The sequence below is a fragment of the Tympanuchus pallidicinctus genome, unplaced genomic scaffold (assembly GCF_026119805.1).
Source record: "Tympanuchus pallidicinctus isolate F22 unplaced genomic scaffold, pur_lepc_1.0 scaffold52, whole genome shotgun sequence".
Classification (NCBI taxonomy): Eukaryota; Metazoa; Chordata; class Aves; order Galliformes; family Phasianidae; genus Tympanuchus; species Tympanuchus pallidicinctus.
In genome coordinates this window covers 62,938-79,774 of record NW_026294772.1, presented here as the reverse complement: position 1 = coordinate 79,774, position 16,837 = coordinate 62,938, and the positions used below count along the sequence as shown (strand labels likewise).

Here is a 16,837-nt window from a genome sequence, read left to right as displayed (position 1 = left end):
GCTTGAGATTGCTTCAAAGCAGGTGCAGGACCTTGTATTTGACCTTGTTGTGCTTTATGAGGTTGACATGAGCTCACCTGTCCATCCTGCCCAGGTCCCTCTGGATGGCATCCCTTCCCTCTTACCATGTCAGCTGCACCACTCAGCTTGGCATCATTTGCAACCAGGATGTCATGTGGGACAGTGCCAAACGCTTTACACAAGTACAGGTAGATGATGTCTGTTGTCCTTTTATCCACTGATGCTGTAACTCCATCCTAAAAGGCCACTAAATTTGTCAGGCATGACTTACCCTTGATGAAGCCATGGATACCACCAATCACTTCATCTTTATTTCTTGTGTGCTTTAGTAGGGCCTTCAAGAGCATCTCCTCCATGATGCTTCCAGGCACAGAGGTGACACTGACTGGCCTGCTGTTCCCTGGATCTTCTTTTTTATTTCCTTCTTGAAAATGGAGGTTATGTTTCCCCTTTTCCAGTCAATGAGAACTTCATCAGTCTGCCATGACCTTTCAAATACGATGGATAGAGGCATGACAACTTCACCTGCTAGTACTCAGTACCCACAGACCTTGCTTCATCCATTCAACTTGTGTACCTTCCGGTCCTTTTGATGGCCTCGAACCTGACCTTCACTTACAGCAGGCAGAACATTCTTCACCCATTTCTTATCTTTGCTTTCTGCAGCTTGGGCAGTGCTATGAGTCTGATCCAATCATCTTACTCTATCAAAAGTGAGCAGCCCAAGAACCTGTTGAGCTGTGATCTTCATAAAACTGCATTCGACCTCCCCAGTTGCTTATAAATGTTATGAAGATTGAGTGACTGCAGTCACTCTTAAGAGAAAGTACAGAGTGGAGAAAACTTCCATGGTGGAATGAGGTGAATATGCAGGGAGTCTGTTCTAAACAACATAAACTGGCAAATTTCGATGTTACTAACACCAGGAGAATGTGCTGTGCTGACTGTAAGCGTTACAATTGTAGAGCAGAGTGAAAACCATTCAGCCAAACTGAGATAAACATGTAGAGATGGGAATTTGGTGGTACCATGGAACTGGGAGCCTGCAGGGTTGTCACCCTGAGCCAGCAGCTTTCCATTTAATCAATCACAACAAAGATATGGATGACGAGTCACTTTTGAGAAACCTGATATTGCGGACTTATTTGCTTACAATCTTGGGATGGTGCACCTGTAAATCTAGCATGCATAAAAGAATGCTTGAAAGAGGCCTCAGGTCATCATTTTCTCTGCAGTCTTCATTGCTGTTTGTCAGTTCAAGACTGTGATGTCTGCTGGTATTTGTGAATCTGGTCAGCCCTTCTCACTCTTTATGGACAGGATGCTACAACAAGGTCCTGAAGGCACAAAGTGACAATAAGGTACCTGAAAGGATCATCAGAAAGTCTGGGAAGAAAACACTCTAACTCAAATGCGGTGTCAAAAAGCAGGCATTCCTTTTAATTCAGGACACATACCGGGCAACTTGGCAGATAAAGCATGCTTGAGACTCTTGGAGTTCAGGTCCAACAGTACAGTTGAGTTTTTTACAGTTTTTAAGCAGTAAAGACATACACATGCAACATTTTTACCAGAAATGATGTACATATCCATTATTTTTTCAAGAGCTTTTTAATGTATGCTGGTGTCTCTTTGGGCATACGTGGTACATCTGTATGAGCACCTACTTCCTTATTTCAGCTTTAGATTCTTCACAGTGACTTTTGGACTACCTTGAGCTTTTTTTCCCCCATTTGGCAAATTTCCTGTTTGTTGCGCCATAATGAACAACTTTTTATCTTGCTACACCATAACTCAAAACAATTTATATGAAACACCCGGTGGATACAAGGGAGCTCCCAGTACATACTACTGGGATAGATAAAAAGTTGTGGCTTCAGTGAAGCAAGGATCAAGCAAAACAAGGCTGTTCACATACCAAGCAACGCTAAACTGGAAAATCTTAGAACAAGCACACATGAAGTCCTTTTGGTAAACTAATCTATCTGTTCTTAAACTAATGTGTGTAGTTTGGTTGGTTTTCTTTTTTGCTAAACAAGCCTACATGAAAGGGAAAAAAATCCTATTAAAATGTCCTAGAAGAGAAGGAATTCAGACAAAATACCATTGTAGACAACTTAGGAGGACATTGCTGGCTTCTGGATTCATTCAACAGGCAGAATCTTCCCTTTCTCCCCTTTAGGGACACATCTCTGGTGAGACAGCACTTGGCTGTACAGAGCACTTCCCCATGAAACTTAGAAATCCCTATAGAGTTATTCCCTTTTTTTTTTTTTCCTTTCACATTCTTGGTTCCTGCACATGTGCTGCTGACACTGTAATTATCACAGGTGATCCAAACGAATCTGTGATCTGTTGCTGAAATAAACAGCATGATTCATTGCACTAGCCATGAGAGCTCTCATGGAATAGAACAAGGCTCCTTAAGAGTGGCCATGTGAGTCCACTCAGACACGACTGGACTTACAGCACAGACTTGAATAACTACCCCTTAATGCAAAACTGGGTTGCCTGAGTCCATTACACAGTTGAATGGTTTTAATTAAAAGTCTGAATAAACAAGTCAAAGACCAGGAAGAATATCCAAGTAATCTGGACATGATAATGACTCGCCAGAATTATTTTCCAGCTGCAAACCCTTCCTTCCCCACAAGGATGGGACTATGAAGGGGCTGCTCAAGCAATCAGGTTCTCATGCATTGTCCTCAACATCTGGAGCGCCTGACTCTTGGAGATTGAGGAGTCAGCATTGATTGTTTGCAGTAGGGGGAACTGGAGGAGAAAACAAAAATGATCCAGTGAGCCTCTGGGACCTCCATCTTCAGGGGAAGATTGGTTGAATTACTTCAGGGTTTCAGTAATCCTGTCTTGTTTCAACAAAGTTTTTAACATTTCCCCCAAAGAAGGCAAGCAACAGACACGGAGGAGCCCACAGGTACAGGCCCTTGGAGCTGTCATGGACATGAAGTCTCTCGTGGGCAAATCCAGGTGACTCTCTCACTCTTCACATGGTTTCTTTTACTTTTCCATTTCTCCATCCATTCTCTTAAGGATCTATACATTACAACAACACAATCCTGCAACTCCTTTTCTCAGTATTTCCAATTGTCTCATCCAAACCTTGTTTCATTTTATCCAGTGAAGGCTTATGCTACTGACTTCAGCTCGTTCAGGCTTATTCCTGTGACTCCAGCTCAGCTGCCTGATCTCTAAGATCATGGCATTGCCATTTCAGGAGAATTTGGACAGAGAAGTGCACCATTTTCCTGTCTTCTCTCCTGTCTGCTTACCTGCTTTGTCCTGAACTCTCCAAGAAGCTGCAGAAGGAAAAGAGACAGAAGGGTTTTGTGAATCTCATGCACAGTTGGGTAACTGTAAGACTGTCTTCTGCTTCCTTCTGATGTGCAGTTATTGCCATCACTGTGATTTTATCCATGGCCTGATGTTACCTAAAGCAGCAGTACATATTCCAAGAAAACAAAGATTTTAAACCACTTACCCAACTCAGTTTCTAGTGCATCTGAAAGAAGAAGATATTGTCATTATTTTGGAACATATTCTAGTTACTAACACCAGTAAATCGTTTTAGAGAGTCTTCTCAGTTTTACTTTTCGACTCTGGACAAACCCAGACCTCAACACAAGCCCTCAACACAAGCCCAATGATGAGAAAAGTTTCAGGAAACTCTCTTTCAAGCAAATTTTCAGCAAATAAATGAGCATTTCAGAGACCTTAAGAAAGACTCTGCTAGCTGGTAGCTTCTGATGTAGAACTATAATCATAGATTAGAGTTATGCCTCGCCCATTCTTAAGAAAGAAGATTGTGTTCATGCATACATTAAAGTATTAGAAAGAGAGAACCTTAAACAACCTTTAGCAAATTGTTTAAAATGCTGCACACAGAGCTCCAAAACGTACTCCCACTTATCTAGAAGAGAAAGAAGCCATTTTAATCCAGGGCTGAAACCATTCCCTGGGGAATGTAAAGGGCAAACAGCCACCTCGATACTCATGCAAACCTCACATTTGTGAGTGCACAGCATTGTTTCAGCCAGACTTTCATTCCTTACCTGAATGAACCAAACGATCCATTTTAAATACAGCTTGTATTGCAGAACTTTGTCACTTTGCAGTTATCTTGCATTCCCTGAACACAAGTACTTCCATTTTCCCTACTTATACAGATAGTGGACTTCAGTGGTTTGCTCACTGAAGTTGACAAATATGAAAGACTGAACTTCAACCCTAGGAAATTACTGCCCTTTGGTCCAAAGGACTGCAGGAGATACCTGAAGGTTTGATTTTCCTACACACCTAGGTCCAACGTGCAGCAGCACGTTTGTGTTTCAACCACTTTCATACCTTTGCAGAACAATTCATATGCTATTATGATTTTCTGACAATTACTACATTAAAATGGAAAACAGCATCAACAGGAGACAGAGAAACCAGAATCAGTAGTTGCCTAAGTCCGTTATCCTTTAGAATGATTTGTAATCAGAAATATGAATATAGAAGTCAGAGACCAAGTAGGAAATTGAAGTAAGCTAGAAACGCAATGATTTAATTACACCAGCTTTATTCCAATCCTGATTGTAGCCCTAGCCTCATTAATTCCCTTGTGATAGCAGAAATCCTTGACCTTCCCTGGGAACAACTCTTTTCATAGACCTTAGAGAGATTTTTTGTTTCTGAAAAACTCTACCGCTAGATCTGATTTGGTTAAAAACAATCAGAGTAGCTTAAAAAGCCAGAAAGATGAAGGAGACTGGAACGCTTTATGTTCAGAATCCTGATTTCCACAGCCGTGCTTTTGCTTAAGGAATAAATACGTAAATAAATGAATGGAAACAAACAAACCAACAGAAAAAAGAAAACAAACAAACAAAAAAAAAAACCAGCAAAATCAGAATCACCGAAGTCCAAAAATGAGTAAACTTGAATGTGATTGTTTTCAGATCTTGAATGGAACATAAAAAGTATTACATGAGAAAACACACTTCCAGGATCTAGGCATGTCAACAAAGAGAGCTCAACATTCAAGCATGTGATAGGAAAAACAGAATAAAACATACTAATAGCAATATACCTAATAACCTGTTCATTATACACTTGTAAGTTTTATTGCAGCGCTTTCTGGCTAAATGCTGGTTGAAGAGAGAGCTGGTTTGCACAGGGGAATGAGGAGGAATATCTCTACCTTGTTTGCCCTAGTGTATGGAAATGGATCGGGAGGCAAGATGATATTTTTGTCTTTCAGCATGAATTTTGGCATTTACATTTTTCCCAATCAGTCTGGTCAAGCCTCTCTATCCTATTGGATGTTAAAAATGCAATCACAAGTTTCCCTGGTAATAAAGATATAAGGACAAAGGTTCAAAACTACCATATCCCTTACATAAGTCTTAAGGTTCGTTCTATTCAGGTAAGAAATTATATTTTTTCTACAATCATAAGGAAAATCCCCTGCATTTACAATGATACAGGAATTAATTTCTAATAATTAATTAATTATTAATTATTTCCATAATTAATTAATGGAAAGCTCTGACAGACATGAACCTGCTTGCTGTAGTTGCATTGTTATTCGGGTGGGAATGCCTCCCTCTGACTTGATTTTTATCAGTTACTGGAAATGTGAGAAAAAGAAAGGTGGAGGAGAGCAGGAAGTGTTTTGTCTCCAATTAGTGAGATTTAAAGACATGACACTACTTAATTTTTACTTAATTTTTACATGATGAGTATGGATTAGTTCAGCAATGACTTTGAAAACCAAGTTCTTTGCAGGAAGTTGGAAAGAGTTACCTTTGTTAAATCACAAGTTTCTCCCTAAAATGCTCATGGAAGTCAACAGGGAGATTGGTATAGGAACACTTTGCTTAGGAATTTATCCATGAAGGTGGTTCCGTTTTGTTTTGTTTTTCATTAAGAGAGAAAGAAGAGAAAGAACTTTTTGCTACAAACAAAAGATAAAATAATGTTAACTTCTCACTGAACGAAAATATTGCCAAGGAAGGTAATGGAGTTTCTGGAAGACAAAGGTAAGCATGGACAACTGAACAGAGCAGACAAAGATCATATTGCTTTTGAATGATTTACAATAGGTAGTTAAATTTGATAGATCTGTTAAGACAGATGCTCTGCAAATGTCATTGCCTTTGACTGCATGCAACACAATGTCTTCACCTTTGTTCATACTTTTCCTCATTATATTACATGTGCATTTATGCCTGTTATTTTACACTGAACACACGAAGAGACCAAAGGAGTCCCACAGGAATTTCACCTGGAAGATTTACTTTCGGTCGTGTTGATGATTAAGAAACCTGGATAATGTTGGGTTTCCCGTCTTGGATGTTGACACCTTTTCAAGTTCTGGCTTTTCAACACTTATCATGCTTGATTACAGGTAAAATAGTTCAATTTTAAATATATTTCATTTTAATTATGCCTAGGTTCACATAAAAGAAATAAATAATGAGCACACAATTTATTTCTTTTTTACTTGGTTAACTTCTAACTGAAGACACCAAGAATGCCCCTTGTACAATCTGATATCAAGACTGGAAGATAACATCAGCCAGTAGGGGACCTACAAACTTTCGATCAGGGAATGGAAGCCAGGTGGAATTCAGCTCTAGACTTCTAGATGTAGCCAACCATGTCATGCCTGAGAGTATGGGCTCAGCTCAGAGATTTAGCTGTTTAATGTTAGCTTTCTAGAGGCAGATGTCTACAAACAAGCTCAGTGTATAGGATTCCACTCAATTACCCAAATTCTGCGTACTGCAGGCTTTTCTTCTTTGAGCATGGATGCTCCAAAAGAGAACAGATTCAATGTAATGGAATAATGCCAGCTTCTGTGTAAAGTTTATTGATCCTGAAGAAAGTACACAGGAGAAAGTTGATATTCATCTATTAAATAGAGAGGTACTCATGTTGTTGGGGTGAGCCAGCTGGTACCATCACTAGCAAGCTCTTATCACTGGGAATGGATGGTTGGTACAGTGTCCATCCTGGGATGGACTGAAGTGCAGGCTGAGGCACTTTACTTGTGTTCCCAAGCTAACACAAGATCTTTCTCTGGGCTAGTCACCAATTCAGGCTGTGATCTGTGTTTTTACACATAGCCAGCGTGTATCCTGAGGTCACTTCTACCAGTCCTGATGTCTGAGGTCATGAAATGCAAGTGTTCAAGAAACTCTACTGCGTTCAGTGAACAAACTTCACTCTTGACTGTAGAATGAATGGAACAATTAGCTAGAGCTTAATTGACAAGGTATTTAATTAAATGATTGACATGGAGGTGGCAGATCAGATGCACACACTATCACTTTCTAAATGATACCAGGTACCACCATCTGAAAAACTGTATCCCACCTTCATTTTTTCTGTCCTATAGATCCTGCATCCTATGTTGGATCTTTGACAGACTTTGTCAGTTTTCATCTTTTTTTTTCATGATTTCTCAGTTTCCACTTAACGGTCGTGAACTTTCTTAAGCTCATCTTCAGAAAATTGAGGAATGGGAATATTGTTCACCTAAGCACCCTGCCATGCTGTTTTCTACTTTTGTTCTAGATTTCTCTTCTGTTGATAGTGATATTAGGTCAATTTACTGACTGATGTAGTGCCAAGTAAAATATGATATGGACAAATGAAAACAGCTGTCATTTTTACTCTCCACAGGTCAGTTTATTAGCTCTTCTCCTCGTAGTTCCATCACTGGAGTCATTGGAGAAGGGGTCATTTTGCCTTGTTATGTGGTAGCAGAGAACATTCCTGAGATATTCTCTGTCCAGTGGATATTTAATGGGCAGTCTGAAAAAATAACGGTGAGCACATACCATGGAAAAAATAAAAATGAAAAGCAAGATGAGAGATATCAAGGCAGAATAGAACTATTCCACAGTGAATTTAAAACTGGAAACATGTCTCTGCATTTGAAGAATATCAGAAGTTCTGACAAAGGATTGTATACCTGTGTGGTCTCTTTCAATAATGAGCACCATGATGAGCTGATCGAACTGCAAGTAGCAGGTTAGTGGCTCTTCTCCTGCATTATTCAAAAATGGAGATGAACAGAAGCATGTGTGTCCACCACTGACTGAGAGAAATGTAATTGTAATGTAATTTGATTGATAAATTTTCTCCATGGAAGAATGTTTGACTTGTGTTTGCTTTCTCTAAATAAATGCCTGTCTTTGACTATGTGAGGACGGATTTATCTTGAGATACCAAGCATCTGTATGTGACCTGGTGGTACAATCTCCTTTCAGGTTCAACGGAAGCCTAGACAGCAAGTTTAGAAAGCTCTGTTATTATTCAGCTAAATCTAGGTTTCTACTCTGCAATCAACCATTATTGAACCTATTGTCCAGTCTCTCTCTATGATGATATCAATTGGGATATCAATCAATTTGTTTCATCCCAGTACCTCACTGCTTCCCTTGCCCGTATCAGGAAAACAAAGCAGTGGACAATGCTCCTATTTTTATTTCAGAGTATTAATAGATACCATCTTCATAGGTAGCTCTTATTAATGTGGCTGGCTTAGAATTGAGCACATTTTTCCTTTCTTTCTCTGCTACACTGGATCCAATTTTCCTTAAATCACAGAATAGCAGAATGGCCGGGGTTGGAAGGGACTTGATGGATCATGAATCTCCAACCCCCCTGCCACATGCAGACCCACCAGCTTCCCCATTTAATACTAGACCAGGCTGCCCAGGGCCCCATCCAATCTGCCCTTGAATACCTCTAGAGATGGGGCATCCACAGCCTCTCTGGGCAGCTGTTCCAGCACCTCACCGCTTTCTCTGTAAAGAACTTCTCCCTGAAATCCAACCTAGGTCTTCCCTCCCTCAACTTAAAACCATTTCCCCTTGTCTTGCTGCTGTCTACCCTTTCAAAGAGCTGATTCCCCTCCTGTTTCTGAATGGGCAGAGTGGCTTCTAAAAATTACAGCCAGATTCTCCTGAAGATGTTTTCATAGTTAATTCCAGAGGAGGCAAAGATTTAATATCTATGTAACACTGTAATTTAGTCATCTGAGTCCGTGAATATAAAAAATATGATGTTATTTTTATTTTTTTCACTATGTCAGTACGAATTTTACTTGAAATACCTAACCTGAGGCTCTAATAAATTCTGTTTTCATGGACAGATTGCACTAGTTGTTCACAGGCTTCCTGTAATACACCAATTTTCTTCATTTTATGAGGTTTTTATATTTTTCACCAAATACGGGGAGATTCCACTGGCAACATTATAAGAATATAAACTTACAAGTATGTTTTCTCCTCAGCTAAAGGTGGTGTGCCTTCCATTTTCCTGAGGAGTCCCAGGAAAGAGGGCATTGGCCTCACCTGCCATGCAGATGGGTGGTTTCCTAAACCTGAAGTGATTTGGTTGGATGGCCAAGGACAGATCAGGAAGGAACTATCAACCACAAAAGTTATGATGATGCCTTCAGGCCTGTACAGTGTCCTAAGTTCCATGAACCTAATACCAGGATCTGACATGGAAGTCTCCTGCAGGATAGTTAACAATCTCCTAAAGACGATGAGCGAATCCCGAGTGCTGATTTCAGGTGAGTGAGCAGAGTCATCTACTTGTAAGATCAAAAAGATAGGAAAAATGGTGTGGGTCCCATTTTTATGTCATGATCTGGCCCAAAAATAAAGTCCCAGAACCACTGTTGGACAAAAGGTCTCGAGAGCTGCAATCTTCTGCAACCTTTATTTCTAGTTTATTACACAGTCTTTGTGGCATCCAATTTTCTCCTTCAAAAAAAACTCAGATATTAACAAGACTTTGTGTTCCCTGGTTCACATTTAGAGATGTCAGTGGACAGAGCTGAATTAAAATGAATGAATGAATGAATGAAAGAAAGAAAGAAAGAAAGAAAGAAAGAAAGAAAGAAAGAAAGAAAGAAAGAAAGAAAGGAAGAAAGGAAGAAAGGAAGAAAGGAAGAAAGGAAGAAAGGAAGAAAGGAAGAAAGGAAGAAAGAAAGAAAGGAAGAAAAGTAATAAATAAAAGTTCATAAATAAAAGTAAATGAATGAATGAATAAATGGGAGGGAGGGAGGGAGGGAGGGAGGGAGGGAGGGAGGGAGGGAGGAAGGAAGGAAGGAAGGAAGGAAGGAAGGAAGGAAGGAAGGAAGGAAGGAAGGAAGGAAGGAAGGAAGGAAGGAAGGAAGGAAGGAAGGAAGGAAGGAAGGAAGGAAGGAAGGAAGGAAGGAAGGAAGGAAGGAAGGAAGGAAGGAAGGAAATACTGAGTCTTGCTCAGTACTGATGACTTCTTCCTTCTTTAAATCTCCTGTCTTGTGGTCAGTTCAGTATGAAATGCAACACACTTGTGGGGAAAAAAGAATTCCTTCAGATTTATGAACTTCTCAAAGCTTTCTCCATATCTCAAATTTGGTACCCACTCTCCCTGAATTACTGCTCCCTTTGTACCAGGTATCTTCTTCAGCAATTTTATTAGGAAAATCAAAGAAAAATACAAGCTCACCATCTCCTTGATTACATCCTGAGTTACAGTTGTTTTTATTTAACTCATTAATATAATACAACACCTTTTTGTTCATTTTTGTAGATATTTTCTTCCCCTCCATTTCAAAATGGCCGGCTGCCTACCTGGTAATTTTATGTGCTATCGCAGTCCTAATTTGTGTTGTATTTTTTAAGCTAAAAAGTAAGTATTTCTTCATATATTCTTTCAAATAGTGTACAGAAGTATCATATTGAAATTCGTGATTGCAACAAAAGCTTACAATCAAATCGACCAGTGATTATTTCATGAGTGAATTCAGGAAATTGAACAATAAAAGAGTGGGGAAGTGCATGGGCTGAACAAGTGGTAAGACACATTGCTTGTCCTTACCTCAGACAACGTTAGATCTGACAAGGATTGCTCTATGAGCTCAACTAAGACCCTCTCTGTATTCATTAGGGACACAATTCCAGAGAGTTTCCCATGTCACTAGAGAGAAACCAGAGAAATGATTGCTCTCAGTATTACTCTTCAAAAGTCATTTTGTTCTTTTTTGTTTGTTTTGTTGTTGTAAACCAGGTAACCACAAGAGAACAATTAATTCAGGTAAGAGATGACGAAGATGAAGAATATGACACTTTGTAAAGCATATGGATTATTTATATTTAAATGAAGGAAATATTTATGGACTATTTAGTAATTGTTATAGACAAATATCTTAGTTTTTCATTTTAGTTTTGCACCATTCAGTGTAAAAACATCTTGCATGAGTTTTTTTTCCATATGTATTTTATAAACAGTCTGCTCCTGCTTTCATTAAGCCCTAGTCATTACTATATGTGGACTGACATTTGACTAACATTTTCTATCATTCCTAGTTAAACTTCCTGTCTAATCATGCATAATTAAGGCATCAGAAGCATTCCTCAGATTCTTTAATAACTAGACAGTGATGAGGTCTTTCCTCAGGCTCCTCTTATCTAAATAAAGTGACTTCAGCAGCTCTTCATAAATCTTCCCTTTTGTGTGTGTAACTCTATTAGAAATGATATCCCCCTTGGTCTGGAAAAGCAGGGCTAACCAGGAGCCTTAGAAAATATACCAGGTTAAATTAAATTTCACTTTTAACCCCATTTGTTTCTATTTACACTTAAAATTCACTATTGCAGAATAAGCGGCGTACACAAGAGTAGCTAACACGATGATCTGCTTTTCTCTGTTTTTTAGTAAAATTGAAGAAAACGATGGAAGAAGGTAAAATCCCTTTGTGTTTGTGATGACGTTAAGTTGTTCCAGTGCCTCAACAAATCTCCTATAAAAAACTTCTTCCCTACATCCAGCCTAAATATCTCTCTTCAGGCTTGAAATGATTTTTCCTTGTTCTGTCGCAGCAGATCATGCTAAAGAATCTGTCCAGGTCTTTTTGATAGCCTCCTTTAGATGCTGGCATGCCACCCTCAGCTCTCCTAGGAGCCTTCTCTTCTCCAGGCTGCACAGCTCCAGCTCTCAGTCTGTCCTTGCAGGGAGGTGTTCAATGTACCAGCAGTACAAATAAACTGTCTTTCCACCTTGCTCAAGTTTTATCAGTTACCTACATCTAATACAGTTAAAATATTGTGATCCATTCACGGGTGAATTATTTGGTTTCCTCTGGGTTTACACCTGCTTGAAGCAGTTGACAGTGCAGTGAAAGTAGCCAAGCTCCAAGGACGCACAAGGACACCATGCTATGTGATTTTGCAGTTTGCATATTGGCATATTTGAGTATTATTGGTATTTCTGCCACGGGATGCATTGGTGTCTGTGTATTGTCTCTTCCAGAAAATGAACAACTGAAGTTGATGTTAGGTAAGACGTTTTTGTTGTTCATTAAATATGATGCCTTTGCTCTGAAGATGGAGAATTGTCTGATTTTCTTTTTGTTTGTTTGCCAATTGGTTTTGATGTGATTACTAGTCTTGATAGTGCCTTTTAATTTGAACAAGGGATTTCAATGAATTGCATTATTCTCATGTGAAAATATCCAAAGGTAACAAGGAAAGGCTAAGCACTGTAGATTCTGTGTGTGTGCATGTGTCCTAGTTGTAAAGCAGAATAACATTAAGACTTTCTTCAGAATATTTACTCAACTTTAACAGTGAAACTTTATGGAAAGTCCATACATATAAAACGCAATAGTCCACTTAGTAAGTTCATATCCAATAACTATCACATTTATGTGTGTTTTTTTCCTTTCATTCTGCCTGCTGAACTGATTAGAACAAGAGAAAGCCACAAATCGAAGAGGTAAATCTCATTTTCTTCAATAATTGAGGATGGATGCGGTTTAGGCACAATGGAATAAATAGCTTTATTTATTTAGCTCGGTTTTAGTTTAAATGACTTCTTGGATATGTTAGTAGAGATGATTAGATGGTAGAAAATTGATGATATTTACCTCTCTACCTTCAACTGGAGTGTATGCTCTGCCTGTTATCAGAATCACAGAATCACAGAATTGTAGGGGTTGGAAGGGACCTCCAGAAGGAAAGAACAGGCATGTAACCATTATGTTATTTTCACAAATGCTTCTTCTTGTTGTTGCTGTTGTTGTTTTCCTTGAGTTCTTGTATCACTTATTTATGTTCTTATTTTTCAGAAAAATCCAAACTCAAAGGCCGCTTTGGTAAGAAAACACACTTTATATACACCTTACAATCCCATCAAGCATAGAAACAATAATAAAATTCTTCAGATGAGTTTGTCAGTGCCATCCCAGATGGTGAAATGGGACAAATATGGTGAAACATCCATCTACAAGGTTCTGTTTTTTTCTTAAAAAAAAATAATCTCACCATAGTTGCTGTCCTGCTGCTTTACTGTATGACTAGCCTAGACTACCTTTTCTTGGCCACAAGTTTTCCAGGCCTAACTTCACAATAAAGATCTGGATACCATGGATTTCCAATGGATTTTATCCTATAAAAGAGCTGCACTAATGGAGGTGAGCCTCTCTCACTTCTGCTGAAACTCACCACCCACCAGCTCACTGTGCTCACATACACTGTTTGGTCTCCATAAACATTCAGGAAGCATCAATGAATGTCAATAGGGTGCAATTATTTCTTCATGGAGGAATTCAATTACACACCTTTGCTTCATATGCGTTTCTGTGTCAGATGCCAATTTGTCAGAGTGCCCCTCTGCTGCCATCTGTCACATGGCAACAAAATGTAATGAATTATTGGCAAGAAGGTTCTACTTCCATTGCCATCTCACCAACACACGCCTCTGACATGGTCGGCCAACAGAATAAAATAGTAGACATTACCTTCAGAGCAATCCTCACAAAATACATATTGTATATAAACTTATCTTCATACTCCATGCACTTGTTTTTCACTTTATTTCATCTTTTTGCACCTGACTCCACAGGCTTAGGGGACAGCAGGTCTTGTATTCAGTCTCTGAACCATTTGCCATGAAAATTATTTAGAGCTGCTTCAGCCAAATTGGTGACTGTAGGGTCCCTAACCCTCACCCTAACCCTAACCCTAACCCTAACCCTAACCCTAACCCTACCCTAACTCTAACCCTAACCCTACCCTAACCCTAACCCTAACCCTAACCCTGACCCTAACCCTAACCCTAACCCTACCCTAACCCTAACCCTAACCCTAACCCTACCCTAACCCTAACCCTAACCCTAACCCTACCCTAACCCTAACCCTACCCCTAACCCTACCCTAACCCTAACCCTAACCCTAACCCTAACCCTAACCCTAACCCTAACCCTAACCCTAACCCTGACCCTAACCCTAACCCTAACCCTACCCTAACCCTAACCCTAACCCTAACCCTAACCCTAACCCTAACCCTAACCCTACCCTAACCCTAACCCTAACCCTAACCCTACCCTAACCCTAACCCTAACCCTAACCCTAACCCTAACCCTAACCCTAACCCTAACCCTAACCCTAACCCTAACCCTAACCCTAACCCTGACCCTAACCCTAACCCTAACCCTACCCTAACCCTAACCCTAACCCTAACCCTAACCCTAACCCTAACCCTAACCCTACCCTAACCCTAACCCTAACCCTAACCCTACCCTAACCCTAACCCTAACCCTAACCCTAACCCTAACCCTAACCCTAACCCTACCCTAACCCTAACCCTAACCCTAACCCTGACCCTAACCCTAACCCTAACCCTGTTTCTAACTGTAAAGTTAGAAACTGCACTGGAATGACATGCCAAGGTTTTGGTAGCAGGGAGTGCTGCAAGATAGACAACAGTTTCTTCCAGTCAGCTAGAACAGCCCTCTGACTTGAATCTGCTCCAGAAAGCTCATGGAAACAAGTAGATGAAGCACTCTTCAGCACTGTAGCATTAATGCATTTCCTGGAGAGAAAAAAAGTCAGTTCCAAACTCTTCTGGTGAAGCAGCAGACAAGAAATCTTGCCCAAATCTCTTTCTATGAAAGGCTCCCACCACCAGGCTTTTAGGTAGAATCAGATTTATTCTGATATAATTTTGGCCTTCTCTCTTCTGGAGAATGTATTTCAGGATTGTGTGAAAATCCAGAGCCTATTAGGGAGCTTGTTTTGGATTCAACTGCTTCCAGAACGCCCACAGAAATAACCTGGCTGCTCAGCACAAAGTAGAAGAACCCTTCTAAGGATGACCCAGACCCGTCGTATCTTCTCAGAAAGTCAGGCATCCTTATCATGAGAGCAGTTAAAAGACACATCCAGACCAGACAGAGTACAAGAATATATCTTTCTGAGAGCAAAAAGAAGCCCAGAGATAAAACTAGAATTTTCCTTGAATAATCCCATCTAAGCTGTCCTTCAGATGTCCCTCACCTGCTTTACTAAAGGGTTTTTTTCAAGACATATCTGAGGTAATGCTGTGTAAATGCAGACCTGATGGAGTCTGGAGGACAACTTTGTGCCCCTCCCTTTGGAGCACTGATGCTGATATTTAAATAGCATGAATAAAAATGTTCCTCACTACGGCTTCCAGAATTCTCTCCCATTTCATGCCCTAGGGTTGTTCTGTTTTATAAAACTATAATGAAAATATAAAAAGAAACAAGTGTTATTGACTGAAATATCTTTCCCTTGCAGGTAAACTGAAAGCTGAGCTGGGTAAGTCATTAAAAATGATAGCAAGAAGAATTGTGGAGTTAAGTGGACCTAAGCCAAAACTGATAGAGAATCAGAGGTGACAAGAATTGTATGGGGGTAATTTTTTCAGTACATTAGTTTCAGAAGTCTGCAATTGCCGATGGAATAATAAAACCCTATCATCTTTTTCCTTTCTGCAGATTTCTGGGAAGCCCAGAGCTATGCAGGTAAAACTGAAGGGAAGGAGTGTACAAAAAAATTCTTTGACCAAGTTTCCTTGACATGACAATGCTGTGATCTTAGAAACTGAACATCTGAGCTGGAGTCATAGGAGTAAGCCTTCACCTGGCTTGGTTAGAAGGGAATGAGGCTTGTGGCTGTTGTATTATTTAATTTTATATTGTATGGAGAGGGAGAGAATCACCTGGGATTGCCCACAAGGGAGAACACTATGGCTATGACAACTCCAAGGTCCTGTTAGTTCGTATGTGATTGATTCCTGCCCTGTTAGGGGGAAATGTTTCAATTCCTTGTCAAATCATGCCAGGACTGCTCGGATCCTCAAATGCTTCAACCCATCTCACCCTGAACACAGAGGTCCCTGAAGCACTGTTATCTCGTTTTCCCCTCCAGTTCCCATTACTGTGAATCCTGAATGCCAACTCCTTGAGATCCAAGTGCCAGGAGCTCCAGATGTTGAAAGCAATGCAACTGAACCTGCTGACCTGAGCAGCCCCTCCACAATCCCTGTCCTGGTGGCAAAGGAAGGGTTTGCATCTGGGAAACACTACTGGGAAGTGGATGTGGGCCAGCAGCAGGACTGGGTGCTGGGGGTCATGAGGCAGAAAGGAAAACAAGAGGAGCAAGAGACACTTGCTAGAGAGGACTTCTGGGCTCTGCAGAAATCCAAGGGAGACATTTTCTCTATCAAGGGAAACATCAGTTTTGAGAAGAAGGAGATGAATGACTCAGTGATTGGTGTGCTTCTGGACTTGGAGGAAGCACAAATAAACTTCTACGAAGCTCATCAGATGTCCACCATGGTAAAAATCCCTATAAGTCTTGGAAAGGAACCTACAGAAATGTTTTTCCCATTTTTATCCAAAGGAGGAGAGGCAGACACACCTGTTATCCACCCAGTATTAACCCCCGTCCCTTTGGAGCCACTGTAAAATGAGATTTTGAATAAAGTGTCTTACAGAATCAAA

At 40.1% G+C, this 16,837-nt stretch overlaps 1 protein-coding gene and 1 long non-coding RNA gene across 4 annotated transcripts; one reads left to right on the top strand and one right to left on the bottom strand.

Annotated features, from left to right (window-relative positions):
• Window positions 1-4,327: 4,327 nt before the first annotated feature.
• On the top strand, window positions 4,328-16,837 carry LOC128091826 (butyrophilin subfamily 2 member A1-like). 3 transcript variants are annotated; one of them, XM_052705185.1, is made up of 14 exons: window positions 4,329-5,446; window positions 5,952-6,062; window positions 6,279-6,430; window positions 7,711-8,061; window positions 9,329-9,613; window positions 10,621-10,719; window positions 11,098-11,124; window positions 11,746-11,772; window positions 12,340-12,366; window positions 12,778-12,804; window positions 13,157-13,183; window positions 15,630-15,650; window positions 15,830-15,856; window positions 16,263-16,837. In XM_052705185.1, exons 3-14 carry the CDS (start codon window positions 6,355-6,357, stop codon window positions 16,799-16,801), a joined length of 1,533 nt encoding a protein of 510 aa, XP_052561145.1. In that variant the 5' UTR covers window positions 4,329-5,446; window positions 5,952-6,062; window positions 6,279-6,354; the 3' UTR covers window positions 16,802-16,837. The 3 variants fall into 3 exon arrangements, with proteins under 3 accessions (XP_052561146.1, XP_052561145.1, XP_052561148.1); XM_052705186.1 differs by lacking the exon at window positions 5,952-6,062 and having other exon boundaries at window positions 4,328-5,446; XM_052705188.1 differs by lacking the exon at window positions 4,329-5,446 and having other exon boundaries at window positions 5,562-6,062.
• On the bottom strand, window positions 14,032-14,707 carry LOC128091827 (uncharacterized). Its single transcript, XR_008211522.1, has 3 exons — window positions 14,456-14,707; window positions 14,273-14,332; window positions 14,032-14,185 (listed from the first exon to the last, which is right to left on the bottom strand). It is a non-coding gene; the product is annotated as an uncharacterized LOC128091827 (long non-coding RNA).

What these genes read in the sequence shown, in the direction of transcription:
- LOC128091826 (XM_052705186.1), top strand. Translation starts at nt 6,355, where the DNA reads ATGTTGGGTTTCCCGTCTTGGATGTTGACACCTTTTCAAGTTCTGGCT. An exon ending in TGTATTTTTTAAGCTAAAAA is followed by an intron (nt 10,720 to 11,097) that starts GTAAGTATTTCT and finishes GTTGTAAACCAG; the next exon opens with GTAACCACAAGAGAACAATT. An exon ending in CAAACTCAAAGGCCGCTTTG is followed by an intron (nt 13,184 to 15,629) that starts GTAAGAAAACAC and finishes TTTCCCTTGCAG; the next exon opens with GTAAACTGAAAGCTGAGCTG.